At 45.6% G+C, this 18623-nt stretch overlaps 1 protein-coding gene across 3 annotated transcripts in view; it reads right to left on the reverse strand.

Moving 5' to 3' along the window:
* DDR1 (discoidin domain receptor tyrosine kinase 1) overlaps nt 1-17850 on the reverse strand; it is a 122233-nt gene extending 104383 nt beyond the window's left edge. For 2 of the 3 annotated variants that reach the window (XM_040323468.1, XM_040323464.1), the window contains exon 1: nt 17314-17850. In XM_040323468.1, coding sequence (XP_040179402.1) covers nt 17314-17318 — 5 coding nt within the window. In that variant the 5' untranslated portion in view covers nt 17319-17850. Of the gene's footprint in view, nt 1-17175; nt 17199-17313 lie in introns of those variants that run through there. The other variant, XM_040323465.1, reaches the window with a different exon arrangement.
* Between the last annotated feature and the right edge of the window lie 773 nt (nt 17851-18623).

Raw genomic sequence — 18623 nt, forward strand, 5'->3', positions numbered from 1 at the left:
TTACATCTCTCTGTTTCTGCTGTCATGCATCTTTTAAGTGTTTGCTTTTTTGTGCATTTTACATGCATTTTTGTTGTTAGCCAATGAGGATGCTTTTCCTGTGGTGACATCGTGAAGGAATGTGCTGTCCAGTTTTCCGTGTATAGAATAGAGGAAGCATGGCTGGTTTTACACTTCTGTTTGCAGCTGCTCCCACAACTGTCGCTGTCTTCACTGTAGATGAGCACATGGCAAATAAACAATTTGACAATGAATGAAAAAAATGCATGCATATGCGCAAGCAGTTTTTATTTGGCCAGAAAATGCAGATAAATGCATGTAAAATGTGATTGGCCTCAATGTATTTTCCTGAGGCATTTTTATGCTCTTCAAAATGCACATACGAATGTAAAACTGTGAAGAAAGTCTCACCATGTGGGCGAGTGTGACCAAAGCCTGTGACCAAGTGTTTGTTAACCTAAAAAAAAAAAAAAAGGATCCTGTTCCTTTAAAGCATGTGCTTGTGCTGTGTAATTTGGCGTAAAACATGAAATACCTGGTTGATCCTGCCAGTTTCTGCCCTCCCCCCCGTAAACTGACCATGGTTAATCATGGCTGCTGAGCCCTGACATGGTCAGTTTACGTGCCTCCATCTCCACCATCCGCAGCCCTGCTCTCTGCTCACCTCTGTCATCCTCCACTCTCCCTCCCTGCCTGTCAGCTAGTCTGTGTGTGAGCTGCCCCTCCCCTCCCCTCCCCTTGTAGCACTGCTCCGAGCAGTGTACATATTACTGCACACAAGCACTGTCAGTCCCACTGCTAGTATAACATGTAGTATATACTGTATGCCCTTGGGGTCCAATTCTTCTAAATGCCTTATGTTTTCTCCCACCAGCGGTCACGTGACCGCCCGTCTACCTCTTCCTCTGATGTATACACTACAGAGGGAGGTCGCGTGAGCGCCCAGCAGACATCAAAGGGAGATCCCGGCCCCTCCCTCCCCATTGCATACATCAGAGGGAGAGAGCGACGGGTGGTCACGTGACCGCCGATCGGGGAGAAGGAATAAGGTATTTAGAAGAATAATTTTACAAAAAGGCATACACTATATACTACAGGTTATACTAGCAGTGGGCTGGCAGCATAGCTCCCAACTGTCCCTGATTTCGAGGCACTGTCCCTGATTTGCAACAATGTCCCTCTGTCCCTCATTCCTCCTCATTTGTCCCTCATTTTGGTCTGATCTCTATAGTTGTATATAAAATGCACTTTTTATCTATCAAAAAGTGTTTCCCAGTGCTAAACCTTTCATATGATTGCTAAATTGCTGCATCTGTAAATTCCAAAAGCCAATATAAAGGAATAGAAGTGGTAGAAAAAGTGCTTGTGGGTTTAACCAATCTTGATTTTTTTTGGACAATTCCCCTTTAAGGGGGCGTGGCAAGGGGTGTGTCCTATGCCTGCATACTTTTGCTGATAGGTCTCCCTCATTCCCATCTCATAAAGTTGGGAGGTGTGCTGGCAGTGCTTGTGTGCATGGCCTTAACAACCACTTTAAGAAGTATACATTGTGAGTTTTCTTTTATTCAGCCTCAAAAAAAACACACAGATCCCCATATCAACACAAGTGATGTCTCCCCTGCTGTTCTATTGTAAGCTGACAGAGTAGACTCTCCCCCCACCCTCTGCCAGATATACACAGATCAGCCCTGCAGCCATTGGCTGCATTCGCTGATTGTATCCTGGCTTTTCAGCAGGACCATCCAACAGCGGTACATATGTATATGCTAATTCAAGCGATTTCTGCTAAACAGCCTGATTTTCAGTACATGTGTGTATCCAGCTTGAGGCTCCTTTCACACAGGCTTTCTGATCAGGACTTCTTGTCAGGTTTTCAGGTGAACCTGATTGGAAGCTCCATGCAGGTCTATGGGCAGGTGGATATAAATGGACAGAAAATAAATAATCTGCCATCCATGAGTTTTAAACCCACCAAACTTTGGCCAATTGTGATGTCATACCCAGGGTCGTTTGAAGGAATTTGGGGGCCCCAAGCAAAATGGGGGGCCCCCCCCAAGCACCCCCCCCCCCGCATGCAAAGCATACGTTAATGCTACACTAATTTTTTTTTCTATTCTTACCTCCCGTTCTTCCCTGTAGGCTGCCGCTGTAGCGTGGCTGAGCTCCTCTTCCCCCTGCCTCTTCCCCAGTCCCCTATCAGATAGTGCCGGGTACCGCACGTGGTACAGGAGATTCGGTTTTTTGTCTTCCCGGCCGGACTGAAAGAAAGTGAGCATTCAGTGTGCACTTCCTGTCAGTCCGGCCGGGAACAGGAAACTGAATCTCCTGTACCACGCGCGGTACCCGGTCAGACTGACAGGACTCCAGGTGGAAGCAAGAGGAGCTCGGCCACGCTACAGCCTGGGAAGGGGAAGTTGGGGGCCCCAGGCCAGCTCGGGGCCCCAAGCAATTGTTTGTTTTGCCTGTCCTGTAGCGGATTTAGTGATGAGTTTGGGTGTGTTTGGACTAGGACACAAACCCACGTGTGGGAGCCTGCCAGGAAGCTATCACCTTAGGGCCAACCAGGGCATTCCCTGTCCCACAACTGAGCATATGCAGTCCAAAAATAAAAAACTCATCAATACTGGGCTTGTATGGATCAAATGGGCCTTCTCGTGCACAACATTTTAATTTGTCCATTTTATTTTGCTTGAGAAGGGACATGCGTTTACCCTTTGCTTATTCTTGATTTTAGAAAAATTGTGATCAAATTGAAATAGAATCGAAATGAGAAAAAATTCTAATTATCGCATAGAACATTCACTAGAACAAGCTCGTGTGTTCCACTATGTCCTCTGTTGCAGCATTGTTGAGCTCAGAATGAGGGAGTTTGAAACAGCTGGGAGCATCTTAGCAATGTTCTAGCAACAAGGCAGGACAGGATGATTCCATCTCTGGGAGTTTTTCAGTCAGGTTTCAAGAGGTACCTAAATGGCCTACACCTATAGCAAAGGGCATCATTTAAATTTGCTCAAAGCTGCACAGTTTTTTTTTCTACAGGCATGCATTGACATTTTTTTGGTAAAGGTGATTCAACCCCTAAGTGGGACAAGTAGGTAAAGAGGCAGCTAAATATTGTAGGCCCCTTTTACATGAGCGGACAGACTGACAGGCAGACCTGATCTGTCCATTCGTGTGAAAGAGAACTAAAAGACCCGACTGGACCCTCCAATCTCCTCTATGGAGTGGCAGGTGTAAATGGACACGTGTCTGTTTACACCTGCCGATATCCATTCCAATCTTCTAAAAACAGACAGATGGGGATCGTTCCCCTTCTGTCAAGCGGATCGGATGGCAGTTGGGTGTAAACAGGACAGGCAGTCCGTCCAACTACATCTGACCGCCCATAGAAGAGAGTGGGCCTTGTCTGTGTCTGCTCTGCATAAGCGGAGCAGACACGAACCAGCCATCCGCATGCTCAGCGAGATCAGAGGACAGATCCCACGCTGGGCAAGCGGACTCCTAGTGGAGCCCGTCCCACGTGAGAGGGGGCTAAAAAAGCATACGCACCTGTCTTGGGGTCCAGTGCTATGCTCACCCGAACCGTTTCTTCATCGGTCTTCGGGTCAGCTGGCATATTTACTGTGGGCAGCCGACTGTGATTCCTTGCGGCTTTACAGTTGGCTACCCACTTTGCATGCGCAAGCCTCACTGCACTTTGTAAATGATCCCGGAGCCTTCTGGGACCTGTGATGTGTGGGGCCTGGGGAGAATTTACATTGATCGCTGGCTAGGAAACAGACGTGGGAGTGGTTACCTGTCGAAGTTAGGTACCTATTCCCCCACCCTACCAAAAGCAGAAGAGGAGGGGGGAGGAGGGCATAGAGTGGAACACCCCGCCCTTCCCCCCCTCACCTTCCCCAAAAAAAGATGAGGGGGGCGGGGGGAAATGTAGCCTCGGATTGATGGGGAATTTGGCGGCGGATTATTTATTCAGCTGAATTTGACATTTGCCACCAGATGCAGTGCCGCTTGCCACCCATAGCCTGCCGCCAGATGCAGTGCTGCTGTCACTCCCTCTGCATGAGCCATGTGCATTGAAGGAAAGGTGTGGAGTCGCTATCTGGAGAGTGAAAATCACATTAGCCCCTGCTGCATGCCGCTGGGTGCCGAAGAAGGAGGAGGTGCCTAGGTGGGTGGGGACAGCAGCGCTGCACTAGGCGCAGGTCTCGCTCCCGGTCTGAGAGTAAATTGTCACTGGTTGCAAGACGCCAGGCAGCGCTGGCCCTAGCAACCAGTTACGAAAAAGTAGTTACTAGTTAGTAGGGGGTGACTGTGTCCTCTATTTCATTCCGGGACACTGCATTGTCCCGGAATGAAGGTGCCCGGGACCCAGGACAGACATGTCAATTGCGGGACAGTCCCGAGCAATCCGGGACATGTGGGCACCCTACTAACCTAACGTTGACGATCACTGTTGTTTCTTTATAAACGTGAGCTCGCTGTGCGGTACTGGGCTAATTCAGGCACAAAAAGAGTTGAGAACTTTAGTGAATGCTTGTGATTGCCTGGTAACCATAAGGATTATTTACCGAAGCAGCACAAAGCAAAGGATTTGCAAAGTGCAAATATCAAAGACCATCCATCAGATTGTACTTTGTACATTTCTACTACAGTTTAGAGGAGCTAGAACTAGGAACGATGGCTGCGGATTGGTTAGTTGGTTTGTAAAGGACTATATCACCTGTTGTTTATCATGATCTTTGCATGTCTAAGCAGTGCTCTTTGCTGTAATAAATAAGCACTGTCTGATCCTCTGGACATACTGGATTTAGGTTTCACATGTATGGCATTTTAAGGGGCTAATGGCATGAACTATAACTAATGAGGGAATGTATGTCTAAAGGACTACATCCCACTACTGCTTAGCTCAATGACCTTATTCAGAATAAATTGTTCTGATAAGATGACCTTATCATGTCCTTAATGTTGTACACAAGGATGGCAGGAATCTACAGTAGTAAGGCCACCCTTACTGATCTAATTCTAAGCAACTCAACTGATTCAAGCACAGAACAGTATGAAGTTTGAAGTGGAACTGTACCCCCCCCCCCCCCCCCCACCAGAGCACACTGGTCAGCGCTCGCAGCCATTGGCAGTGCATGCCGATCGGCAGGCCGCTGTCGGACAGGCTGGCATACACATGAGAAGAAAGAGACATTTGGATGATGGACTTTATAGACACAACACTAACTACATAGTTTAAAATATATATATATATATGTATTAATTACAAAAAAACATATGGAACAATATTAAAATAATTGACTATCCACAATTTTGCCTTAAAACATATAACGCACCATTTATGGGTCACAGGTAATAGAGTACTTAGTAATGAGAAACCATAAGGTACTCTCCAAAGGTTACTATAGTATCGTAGAATAGGAAAGGCGTGTCGTGATTCAGCTCAGCTCTACATGTTACGCATACTCAAAGACGCTTCTTCAGGAGCTTGAGGCATATTCACCATGGTTCCTCTTACGTGATCCTGGATTAGTATTGGATGATTGTGGGGGTGGGGGCGCTAGTGAATAAATGTGTATAGCAAATACTGTAACAAATATAAACTATCAAACTTGTCGTACATCTTGTACGTCCCCGCGTTCTTGACGTTCGGAATTTCCGACAACATTTGTGTGACCGTGTGTATGCAAGACAAGTTTGAGCCAATATCCGTAGGAAAAAAAAGTTTTGTTGTCAGAATGTCCCATCGTGTGTATGCGGCATTAGTGAATAGAGATTGAAATTTGGACCCCAAACCAAAAACCAAAAAAAGGGGGGGTTTTGTGGGTAATTGGACTATTGCGGTACAATGAGCAGTTGTAAAAAATGCACATGTAAAGGAAAGTATACATTTTATTAATATAAAACAGTAACATACAAACAAAGATGCAATTTTAAATAGTGACGATCCATATGTATCACCACAGTAATCAACCCGTAGGAGGGGGAAGGTCACAGTGGGAATAGGGGTCACTGAGGGACACCCTTAGTGACCCCTATTCCCACTGTGACCTTCCCCCTCCTACGGGTTGATTACTGTGGTGATACATATGGATCGTCACTATTTTAAATTGCATCTTTGTTTGTATCTTACTGTTTTATATTAATAAAATGTATACTTTCCTTTACATGTGCATTTTTTACAACTGCTCATTGTACCGCAATAGTCCAAATACCCACAAACCCCCCCTTTTTTTGGTTTGGGGTCCAAATTCCAATCTCTATTCAATTTAGAATCCTGGATGATGGAACTTTTAACTAACCTTACACTACATGCATCTTTTAGAGGCCAATTCTATATCATATGCGGCATTAGTGTCTATTATTGCTTTAGAGATTTTCTAACACGTTGAAAAGTCTTTGTGATCCATTACAGTCTTTACTTTTCTCTAAAAATAACCTATTCCCTGCCCACTGTCATATCTCAGGTACTTCCAGCACCTCTCAGATACCTTCCTTTTTCAGACTGGTATTTATTATGAACCCGACTATGCCTGAATATCAATCATAGTGGAGGAACCATCTCCTCCTTTAGTTGAGAAGGAGAATCTGAGAGATGGAAACAGAACACGTGCGTAAGCCATCAATGTCCGTCAGGTTGGCATGCGGCCTAAATATTTGTCTCCTCCACACAAGGGAGAGGCAGCAGTAGACTGCTTGATGAATAGGGATCCAAAAAGCTCCCACCCTGCACCTAAGCATTAGAAGCCCTTCACTCCCACACATCCACCAATCTGTAAGTTCAGGCTCACGCTACTCTTTGCTCATTTACTGGCCCAGATTCACGTAGGCGATACGACGGCACATCTCCAGATACGCCGTCGTATCTCTGAGTCTGAGGCGTCGTATCTTGGCGCCTGATTCAAAGAATCAGATACGCCAGAATTTGTATAAGATACGACCAGCGTAAGTCTCTTATGCCGTTGTATCTTAACTGCATATTTACGCTGGCCGCTAGGGGCGTGTACGCTGATTTACGCCTAGAAATATGTAAATCAGCTAGATACGCCTATTCACGAACGTACGCCCAGCCGTCGCAGTACAGATACGTAAGGCTTTTTCCAGCGTAAAGTTACCCCTGCTCTATGAGGCGTAGATGAGGCGTACCAATGTTAGGTATGGACGTCGGAACAGCGTAAAATTTTTCAAGTTTTACGTTGTTTGCGTAAGTCGCTCACGAATAGGGCTGGGCGTCATTTACGTTCATGTCGAAAGCATTGGCTTTGTGCGGGTTAACTTGGAGCATGCGCACTTTCACGGACGGCGCATGCGCCGTTCGTAAAAAGCGTCATTTACGTGGGGTTACAATAAATTTACATAACACACGCCCACGTCTTCCACATTTGAATTAGGCGGGCTTACGCCAGCCTATTTACGCTATGCCGCCGCAACTTTGCTTTCTGAATACTGCACTTGCCTGTAAAAGTTGCGGAGGCGTAACGTAAATAGGATACGTTACGCCCACACAAAGATGCGCTCTCCTACGTGAATCTTCATTTTAGATCACCTTATGGGAATTGGTATAGGAAAGAACAGGAACTGAGACTGGGATTATTCAGCTGTATAAAACGTAACACAACCAAGTGAAAAACAACACTAAACTACTAGTCTGTTTTACAACTACCCAATAAAAGTCAAGATGAAAACAGTGTAAAGCAGTGTTTCCTCAGGGACCTATGACAGTACATGTTTTTCCCTAAGTTGGACAGGTGTGTTACAGAGGTTTTCCACTTTCAGAAAGAAAAGAAGATCCTACAAACTTGACCTCCTGCTGCCAATTGGCATCATAAAATGTGTTAGACCCTCAATGTGCTTGAGTGAGTGGTGTAATTTCTTAGAGGATGGTCACTGCAGACATGTTCAACGAAGGCCTCTTGAGCCCCTTAGGGAAAGAGAGCCTTGACTGATGGGGGCATGGCCAGGTACTGGACAAGGCGGTGGTCACGGAACGATTGGTCAGTTGGGGGATGGGTTGGGCCTGAGCTCAGATAAAAGGGGTCGCCCCAGGGAATTCTGGGTCCTTTGGAAGCGTGCTGGGAAGAGCTGCCCACCCTCCCACCCCTTTTTTGTTATGGTATGTCACAGCTTGCTGCGGTTTTCTTGACCTTGCCAGCAGAAAATGGCCGTAGTGGGCCATGCCCTTTATGGACACCGGAAGTAGGCGGCCTGTCCAGCACTTATGGTAAGGACAGGCCCCTCCCCCCTTTTGGAATTGTGCTCACAGTACAACTGTGACTGGCACTGGTTATAAAATGTTGAATGTTGAAAACGTTATGTTTGCTTTAATAAAGCTGTGGCCTTGCCCTTTCCAACTTAATGGTGGTAAGAGTGTTTATTTATTGGGGCAAGGGGGAAGGTTTATGTACATAATTTTGTAGTAAGGGGTACCTGGGATCATTGCGCCTCAGCAGTTAAGAAAGAAAATGGTCAGAGCAAAGCCTTAAGCCTTGTACACACGACCGAGAAACTCGACAGAATCCATCAAGAAACTTGGTGGGAGAGCTTTTTTGTCAAGGAAAATGGTCGTGTGTACTTTTTTCATCGAGGAAACTGTCGAGGAACTCGACGAAAAAAAAAGAGAACAAGTTCTCTTTTTTCCTCGACGGGAGTCTCAATTTCCTCGTCGTGTTCCTCGTCGGGCTGGTTTTCGAAGAGAAACTCGAGCGTCTGTATGCTAAGAAACCCACGCTTGCTCAGAATAAAGTATGAGACGGGAGTAAAAGTAGCATTTATAATGGAGATAACAAATTTTTCAAGCTGTAACAGACTGAAAAGTGCAAATCGTCTCCTACCAAACTTTAACTTAACACGCAAACACATTAAATTAGCAAAAGCAGCCCCAAGAGTTGTGCCAGTGGAATGGAACTTGCCCTGCCATCCTATGTGTTGTACGTCACCGCGTTTGAGAACAAGGAGATTTTGTCTTGACTGTGTGTACGCAAAGCAAGCTTGTCGAGTTCCTCAACAAGCCTAACAAGGAATTTGTCGAGGAAAACGATGTGTCTTTTCCGACGAGTTCCTCGGTCGTGTGTACGACGAGGCCTATATGTGCTAAGAACAAGCAGTAAAGATGCTTTAAGTGTCGTACACAGGATGTGAAAATCTGACGAATAATGGTCCTTTTTTTTTTTTAATGCTGATATCCAAAATTAAGAAGTTACTCACTTACAAAAATTCTCGTAGGACAGAATACAACTTCGGAAGTGATTTAATGTGTTGTAATATATTCTTTAGTTTCCGAGCATACGCTGTCTTGGTCTTCCGATTTTATTTCGGATAAATAAATACTGAACTGATTAAACAAAAATAATTTGTTCTGATATCGTACGAGAAAAACATTTGTGTTTGTCCCTTCGGATAATTTCGCATGAACTCTCATGATCGGCTCTCGAAAGCTGTGTACTAATGTTCAGATTATAGTACTATCGCTTCGAAAGTGGTATTTTGTGCCCTATATTCTGATTGTGTTTGTGTGTACTAGGCATTAGTGGTGTAATTTCTCATGCCACGTACACACGACCGTTTTCCTCAGTAAAAACCATCAAGAAAACTGCTGGCAGAGCTTTTTTGCCGAGGAAAACGGTCATGTGTATGTTTTTCGTCAAGAAAACTGTCGTGGATCTCGACGATAAAAAAAGAGAACATGCTCTCTTTTTTCTCGTCGGGAGTCTCAATTTTCTCGTCGTGGTTCTCTTCGGGCTGATTTACGACGAGAAACACGTTCGTGTGTATGCTTAGAAACCCGCGCATGCTCAGAATAAAGTATGAGACGGGAGCGCACCTTCGGTAAAAGTAGCGTTCGTAATGGAGATAGCATATTCGTCACGCTGTAACAGACTGAAAAGCGCGAATCGTCTCTCACCAAACTTTTACTTAACACGTGGTAACATGAGATTAGCAAAAGCAGCCCCAAGGGTGGCGCCAGTGGAATCGAACTTCCCCTTTATAGTGCTGTCGTACCTGTTGTACGTCACTGCGTTTGAGAACGACGAGATTTTGTCTCGACAGTGTTTTTGATGCAAGGAAAGCTTGACAAGAACCTCATCGAGGAAAACAAAGTTTCTTTTACGAGTGTACGAGGCATCAGAAGATGGTCAGAGCAGACAGCAGCCAGATGGGCAGATTAGGCACTGAAAAACAACTTCAAAGGTTCAGACAGGTAAACGTAGCAATGATGGTCAACAAGGCTGGGCATAGACAGAGAACTAAATGTATCTATTTCAGCAGTGACCAGACGAATTCCAATCTATGTGCGATCCTCCCTTTTCGACAGAAGTCAATCATTAATGTTAATTAGTGGCTGCAGCCACTGATCAGTGTATTCTAACAGCAGCAGGGGCCACTGCCAGATCACAATGTCCCGGTCGAGGGATTTCTCATTCCATTTCGCTTGTGTGGAGCTGGCTGTATGAAAAAAGACTAAAGCCTCGTACACACGCTCTGTTTTCCCGGCAAGAACCAGCAAGAAAACTGCTGGCAGAGCTTTCTTGCCAAGTAAACCGAGCATGTGTACGAGGCTTTCAGGTTTCTTGTCTGGAAATCTGCCCAGAATCTTGACGAGAAAAATAGAGATCCTGCTCTCTATTTTCTCATCGAGATTCTTGTCGGCCTGTTTCCCGACGAGAAACCCGAGCGTCTGTATACTTACCTTTCGCCGTGGAAACCCGCTCATTCTCGAAATGACTTTGACGCATGCGCGGTACCTTCTACGGCATAGGTAGGCTAAAGCAAGATGGCGGCGACGGCATCGAATGTGACGAGCGCAGGCTCGTCGTACGCGATGACGTCACTGCGTTCTTGTCTTTCAAAAGAACCACGGTTCTTTTGAAATGAGTGTGTGTACACTCGGGCGGCAGGAGATTCTTGCCCGTGTGTACGAGGCTTAACCGACTAGGCTCATAATAGACCAATGATCAGGATGCACACAGTCAAGCTTCAATTTAACTGTATAGTGTACACTTCAGAGATTTGCTCTACATTGCTCTACATTGATGATTAACAACCAGCAGTAGGCAAAGGGTCAAGTCTGATGAGTGCGCCATGTGACCCCAATGCTGCAGGACAGTTTTGTCAAATTCTCCTTCCCCCTACATCCTGCAGCCAGGGGGTGCACTGTTGTTTTATTTGTATTTTTTCTAATGCAGGAAAGTGTCCTCACATTTTTTTAGGAATGTCGGCAACCAAAGCTGGCCATACATTATACCAGGGCTTAACCCAGGCTCCAGGTCGCAATGAGGACTGTAAATTGCTTCCTAACGCCTGTGCTACACTGCAGCAGCAGTCTGGATTCCTCCCATGTGGCCCCGCCACAGGTGTGCATACTAAGGTCAGGCTGGCCAATAATTGAGGCTGCAGCTTTGCGGCCTGTTGGAGCGAGATACACGATCCTTTATGCGAACGTGCGCCCTTCTCTGGTGGTGCTGTGATGAGTGTGGCTTGCTCTCACTGGCCACCCACCTCTGACATCATCTTCCCAGTTTTACAGCTGGGGTTGAAGTTGCTGGCTTGATCAGTCATCCTTTCCTTACCGCCGCTGAGTTGACGGGGAGTGCCGCCTGTCAGTGCCAATCAGTGCCACCTGTCAGTGCCACCACATCAGTGCAGCCTATCAGTGCCACCTCATTAGTGCAGCCTATCAGTGCTTATCAGCGCAGCCTTATAAGTGAAGGAGAAAAATTACTTTGCAAAAACAAATTTATTTTTTTTGTTTAAAAAGGAAAATTGTACAAGAAAGTTGTATGATTTATAGCCAGCCTTAGAATCAGCCATTTACCAGCACTGCTGAGTGGCTGTGAGGCTACCACCACCTGCTCACTTTTCACTGCCACCCTGGGAAATTTTTGCCTTTCAATGGGTATCCTGTGTTGGACTTTACCTGAACAACAGTCCACAGGATTTTGACATCGGGAGTGTCACTCAAAGGTAACCAACCAACAGCTTTGGAGATGGGCCAGATTCAAGAAGCAATTGCGCCCGTGTAACCATAGGTTACACGGCGCAATTGCTTACTTGCTCCGGCGTAGCGAATGCTCCTGATTCAGGAACATCGCTACGCCGACTGCAGCATAAAATCTGCGTGGCATAAGGCTCTTATGCCACGCAGATTTTAGGCTGCATTCTAGCGATGACCGCTAGGGCGCTCCCATTGTGATCTGTGTATAGTATGCAAATTGCATTCTAACACCGCTTCACAACGTTGTGCGAGCCCAGCGTACGCAAATTACGTAGTTTGCGTACGTCGGGTTTCGCGTAACGTTACACATCCTAATAGCAGACGCAGCCAATGCTATAGGATAGCCACTGTCCCGCGTTGCGACGTTCAAATTTTACGTCGTTTGCGTAAGTGGATCGTGAATGCCGCTGGACGCCATTCACGTTCACTTTGAAGCAAATGAGTTTCCCGATGGCGCATGCGCTTTACGATCGGCGCGGGAACGCGCCTAATTTAAATGATTCCCGCCCCCGGCTACTGCTCCGTGAATCGAGGGCAGCGCAAAATATTTGCGTGGGCGCAGGGCAAAATCGTTGCCCTGTGCCTGCGCAAATAAAGCACAATTCTGCTTGAATCTGGGTCTACCCAGCAAGTATCAAGTAGAAGGTGGTTATATTCATGGGATTTCTCAAAGGTTCAGCTTACAGAATACTGACAACTGAATTTCTCCTTCTTACTGGAAAAGCATTCAATATGTGCCAGAAATTCCTGAGCAAACAGGACATCAGATTTCAGCTGGTACTGGATTAAACTAAGCAATGTAGCTAACTAGACTGCAAGCTCCCCCTCAATCTAAAGGATTTGCTGACACCGGTATATAAAGGGGGGTGCTCCATACCCTTCCTGACAGACAAGCCTACCTGACTGGGATAACTAAGGTGACATCAAGCTGGAACATTGCCTGTAATGCCTTACCCACAGGTGCTGCAGACCCCTTGACTTTCACTGGTCTATCTCTATCCTACTGGCCTACTGCTGTTCGAATGTTTGCATTCCAAGTAGAACACTGCCAAAAATCATGCTGCTATGTGTGAACTGGCCAAAAGACTAGAGAGAAAGTACAGTAATCTAAAATCCAACCGTGGATTATGTAAAAAAAAACAAGTCCTGATTTTTTGGTATCCTGTGCAAAAGGGGGCTCAAATCCTGGGCTCAAAAGCTTCTTACTGTCCTTGCAAGCATTGCCATTGATGTTGGCACCTCTGCTCTGCTTCAAATGCCAGGCTCCAGATGGCATGGTGTTGGCGGTGGCGGTGAGCATCGTGACTGATGATGGATCCACACGGGGGACATTTTTTTAATTAGTATTTTTTAAATAAAGGACTTTAAATAAAGCTGCCTACTGTCGCTTTTTAAAAAACATTTTTTTTTGGTGAATAAGTAGGAGCACTATGTACGCCGTACTCATTCACATGAGGGGGGTGGGATATGGGGGCCCCCTTATTAAAGAGGGGCTTCCAGATTCTGATAAGCCCCCACCCACAGATCCCCACAACCACCAGCCTGGGTTGTGAGGAAGAGGCCCTTTTCCCCATCAACATGGGGACAAGGTGCTTTGGGGGCAGGGGTATATGTGGCCTGGTATGTTTTAGGGGGGGGGGGCGCTGGTATGGATTTTGGGAGGGGCCCACGCCATTTAAAAAAAATTGGCTTGGAGGTTCCCCACTACATCCATATCAGACAAGAAGGGCCTGGTATGGAGTGGAAGGGGGGACCCCACAACGTTTTTTTTCTTCATTTTCCATTACCCACTGATACCTGATGACTCAACAGTTGTTAAGGATGTAACAGCCGTCTGCTCCTTAGCAACCATGACAGTTACTGCTCCTTAACAACCAGCTATTTAAAGCCTGGAACCCACTATTTAAAGGCAGTAAATTACTGCAGACTTTCACTACTAACATGCTGCATGACTTCATAAGATAACTCATGTGGTATTTTAGTAGCGTTTTTGTAATGAATGGCAAATTTTTGGGGGAAAAACGATGTGTGGTATCTTACTGCATACTTGGATGTGGTAAGATACTCCTTTGTGAATGGAGCCCCATAGTGTCTTTTGGGCAGCATGGTTTATCAAGTGCAAACTTTCAGTACAAAATATACCAAAGTTAATTTTAGGGCACATAACAGCAATATATTATCTATATTTTTGGTGTAAAATATAAACGATGAAGCTGCACCGAGTAAATAGATACCCAACATGTCAAGCTTTAAACTTGTGCATAGTGAAAAAACAATGACTTTACAAAAACTTTACTGCCTTATATTTTCCATTGGCGATGCTTTAAAAAAAAAACTACAGGTCATCACTTTAGTAATATTGGCTGTAGAATGATTGCTCTCACTCCGGCATGCGTTAAGATTTGTTTAGGGAAAGTGAAGTTTTTGTACATAGGTGCTCCCGACAGGTGTGTTTACGTTGCCCATACATAGGGGTGGGATGGGCTCAAAACTTTCCGCTGTAGCAACCAAGAGTGTGTGTAAAAAAAAAAACTGCTGCCACCGATGACATACGGCAGTGGTAGCAGAAGAGTCTAATGTAAATGATTCAGTGTTTATTGTGATGGAATTGGTCATAAATAAAATCAGATAAATACATATCAAGTCTTTTAAGAATATTGGCCAAATAATCTTTTTTTAGGGCAATTCTAATAATTTATCTCAATAGTAAACACTTCGGGCCAGATCCACGAAGCAGTTACGCTGGCATATCTATTGATACGCCGCGTAACTGCTAGTTTGCTCCGGCGTATCTTTGTTTTGTATCCACAAAACAAGATACGCCTGAAGCTGGGCTAGATCCGACTGGCGTACGTCTTAGTACGCCGTCGGATCTAAGGTGCATATTTCTGCTGGCCGCTAGGTGGCGTTTCCGTCGATTTCCGCGTTGAGTATGTAAATTAGCTAGATACGGCGATCCACGAACGTACGTCCGGCGCATTTTTTTACGTCGTTTGCGTTCGGCTTTTTCCGGCGTATAGTTACCCCTGCTATTATGAGGCGTGCTCAATGTTAAGTATGGCCATCGTTCCCGCGTCAAATTTTGAATTTTTTACGTCGTTTGCGTAAGTCGTTCGCAAATAGGGATTTGCGTAGAATGACGTCACCGTCGTAAGCATTGGCTTGTTCCGGTTTAATTTCGAGCATGCGCACTAGGATACCCCCACGGACGGCGCATGCGCCGTTAAAAAAAACGTTGTTTACGTCAGGTCACGACGTATTTACATAAAACACGCCCCCATCACATCGATTTGAATTGCGCGCCCTTACGCCGCCAAAGATACACTACGCCGCCTCAACTTACGGCGCACATTCTTTGAGGATTAAAAAAAAAAGGGCGGCGTAGTGTATCTTAGATACGCTACGCCCGGCGGAAATATGCGCCGATGTACGTGGATCTGCCCCAGTGTCTTTTTCATGTTCTGCACAGACATCAATAAAAACCTGACAAAAGTTCTAGCTCTTCCCCATGCTGTCTATAGGAAACGAAGGTTTGGCTTTTAACACACTTTAAACCTCCCTGAAATGTATCCCCACCTCTAACCAATAACCCCTTAAATGAATCTAATACGCCCATAGGGGCAGATTCTCGTAGATCGCCGCATCTCTGTGGCGTCGTAACGTATCTCATTTACGCTGTTAGTTATGCTGCCGCAAGTTTTACGGGCAAGTGCTTGATTCACAAAGCACTTACCTGTAAAGTTGCGGCGGCGTAGCGTAAATCCCCCGGCGTAAGCCCGCCTAATTCAAATGATCCGGGTAGGGGGCGTGGATAATTTAAATTAGGTGCGTTCCCGCGCCAAACGTACTGCGCATGCGCTGTCCCTAAAATTTCCCGACGTGCATTGCGCTAAATGACGTCGCAAGGACATCATTGGTTTCGACGTGAACGTAAATGGCGTTCAGCCCCATTCACGTATGACTTGCGCAAACGACGTACATTTTTAAATTTTGATGCGGGAACGACAGCCATACTTAACATTGGTTGCCCCTTATATAGCAGGGGCAACTTTACGCATCGCAAATCTAACGTAAACGTTGTATCCTCACTGCGTCGACCGCGTGTACGTTCGGGAATTCGCGTATTTTGCTAATTTGCATACCCGATCGGGAAAACTACGAAGGCGACACCTAGTGGCGAAAAAAAAATTGCATTTAAGATCCGACAGCGTAAGAGCCTTACGCCTGTCGGATCTAATGGTTATCTATGCGTAACTGATTCTAAGAATCAGTCGCATAGATACGACGGCCCAGATTAGGACTTACGACGGCGCACATTGCGTTGCGCCGTCGTAAGCCCTTTGAGAATCTGGGCCATAGTATTCAGCAAAACCAAAATTAGCAAGAACCTGGCACCAGGATAATCTGCTTTGTGAAAAGGGATATATCATATCTTTACACCACGTGTGCATTGCAGTAGGAGAGTAGTGCTGGGTCCTGGAGGTTAAGCAGTGTGAACAAGCATGGTAAATCTCTCTGACCACCCTATATTCCGATATTGAGTTACGACATAAACAAGGCACATGTAGGGTGCAAAAAAATCGTAATTCATTGAGCAGAAATGCTTGAATACAAATGTTGAATAATCTTGTCTTTGGGTGATCGTAGACCTCTAGCCATCCTTGACCAAGCTTTGTTCATTAGCCTAGGTTCACACTGCTGCGAATTCAAAATCGCGGTGAAATGCGCGATTTTACCGCGATTTCGCGGCTGCGATTTTGCCGCGATTTCAGGCGCAATTTAATGTAAAGCACGGCCCGAAATCGCAAAAAGTAGTACAGGAACTACTTTTTGAAATCGCAGATGCGGCGTCGCACTGATTAGGACAGTGCCATTGCCGACAATTGCCGCCGATTTGAGATGCGATTTGACATGTCAAATCGCATCTCAAATCGTTCCAAATCGTACCCAGTGTGAACCAGGGCTCAAAAAAGGAAGAAAAGGTAATTGGTCAGGATTTTTCTAACAAATTAGAAAATACAATAGAGCCATGGCTCTCAGTGATCAAGAGCATTTATTCGCTCCCCTCTACATGTCCAACCATTGCAAACAATACTTGAATTGGTCACAAATTTTGCTGTTATCAAGACGAAAGCACAATTTAGCCAACATTCCTCTAACAGACAGAATTTACTTACAACATTGGTTGACTTTACATGTCCAACTGTCGACTTTACATGTCCAACCGTCCCAAGTGATGCTCAAATCAGTCAGCACACTTGTATTGGGCCATGTACGGCAAAGCGTATTGGTTAACAAACAAAGGGTTTACTTACGACATTGGTTGACTATTTCAATCCCTCTTTGTTTGCTACTTAGCGACTCCTGGGGATCCTTGTTTCCAGTACTGGAGACTTTCCTTAGCCCAAAGTTTGTGAAGTAAGCGGAGACTTCTAGGTTATTTACGTGCTGTTGACAGTTGAAGTTCTCATACAATATGGCAGTCCTATAGTGTGTCCGAATCAGCTGCTCCCACATGCTGTCCAATCATGGAATGGGAATTTCTGCTCAGCCCCATTAGTCACCCTAAAAAGTCGGTCAATTGTTGGATTATTTTACCCTTTTATTCCACTAAACTTGGTTCCTTTGCTTCTGTTGATTCTCTCCCCCATGTGTCTTTGCTGTGTACTTGTCACAGCTTGTCAGTATCTCTTTGCATCTTATTTTTCTTCTTAATGCAGCTTTTCTTTCGCTCACCTGCGGCTTCTCACTTTAAAATTGCGTTTTAAGACTTGTAGTATGCGTCGTTCCAAAAAATGTCCCTTTTTCTGCACTCTCTACCCGTCTCAGTCACTCTGGCTTTCTGTCCCACTTCCCAAATGAATTCCCCCCTCCCCAGTCTGTGTGTCTCTGTTTGCCCCCCCTCCTTCCCACCACCTGCTGCTATAACTCATGCTGACACAGACTCCATGGAACAGAGAGCCACAGGCAGCCATCACAGACAGACAGCCTTGGTAGCTTGATACAGGTAGCTAGGCCGGTGCTGGAGGCACTTTTATTCAGATTTGGGTTAAGAGGATAGACATGTGCATGATCACAAGTATTATCATCAGTATGGGGTAGATGTGGTTTAAGCTGGCCATAGATCTATCACAATTTGGCTGTGACGAATTTTGATTTCTCCATGGCCGTTCTCACTCAACAAACAATGATTTAACGATTGACTTCTGTTGAACGTGACTATTGGAAAATTTTCATTGCATCGGCGGCTGCAGCCAATCAGCAGAGGAGCTCCTACTGTTAGAATAGGATAGAACATTGAGGAGGATTCCTCCATCCACCTCCCTTGTGTGGATAGGGGAATCTGTTTGTTTTTTTACGTTTATCCCACCGGCTGATTGGAAAAAACGATCCATCTATGGCCAGAATTACTTCCTTGCACTGCCGGGTCCTGGGATCACTGGGCCAGATTTAGGTACAAATACGTTACGCTGCGGCGGCGTAACGTATCACATTTACAGCGTAAGTGCCTGATTCACAAAGCTCTTACCTGTAAACTTGCGGCGGTGTAACGTAAATCCGCTCAGCGCAAGCCCGCCTAATTCAAATGGGGCGTGTACCATTTAAATTAGGCGCATTCCCGCGT

This window comes from Rana temporaria, chromosome 9, assembly GCF_905171775.1.
Source record: "Rana temporaria chromosome 9, aRanTem1.1, whole genome shotgun sequence".
Taxonomy (NCBI): domain Eukaryota; kingdom Metazoa; phylum Chordata; class Amphibia; order Anura; family Ranidae; genus Rana; species Rana temporaria.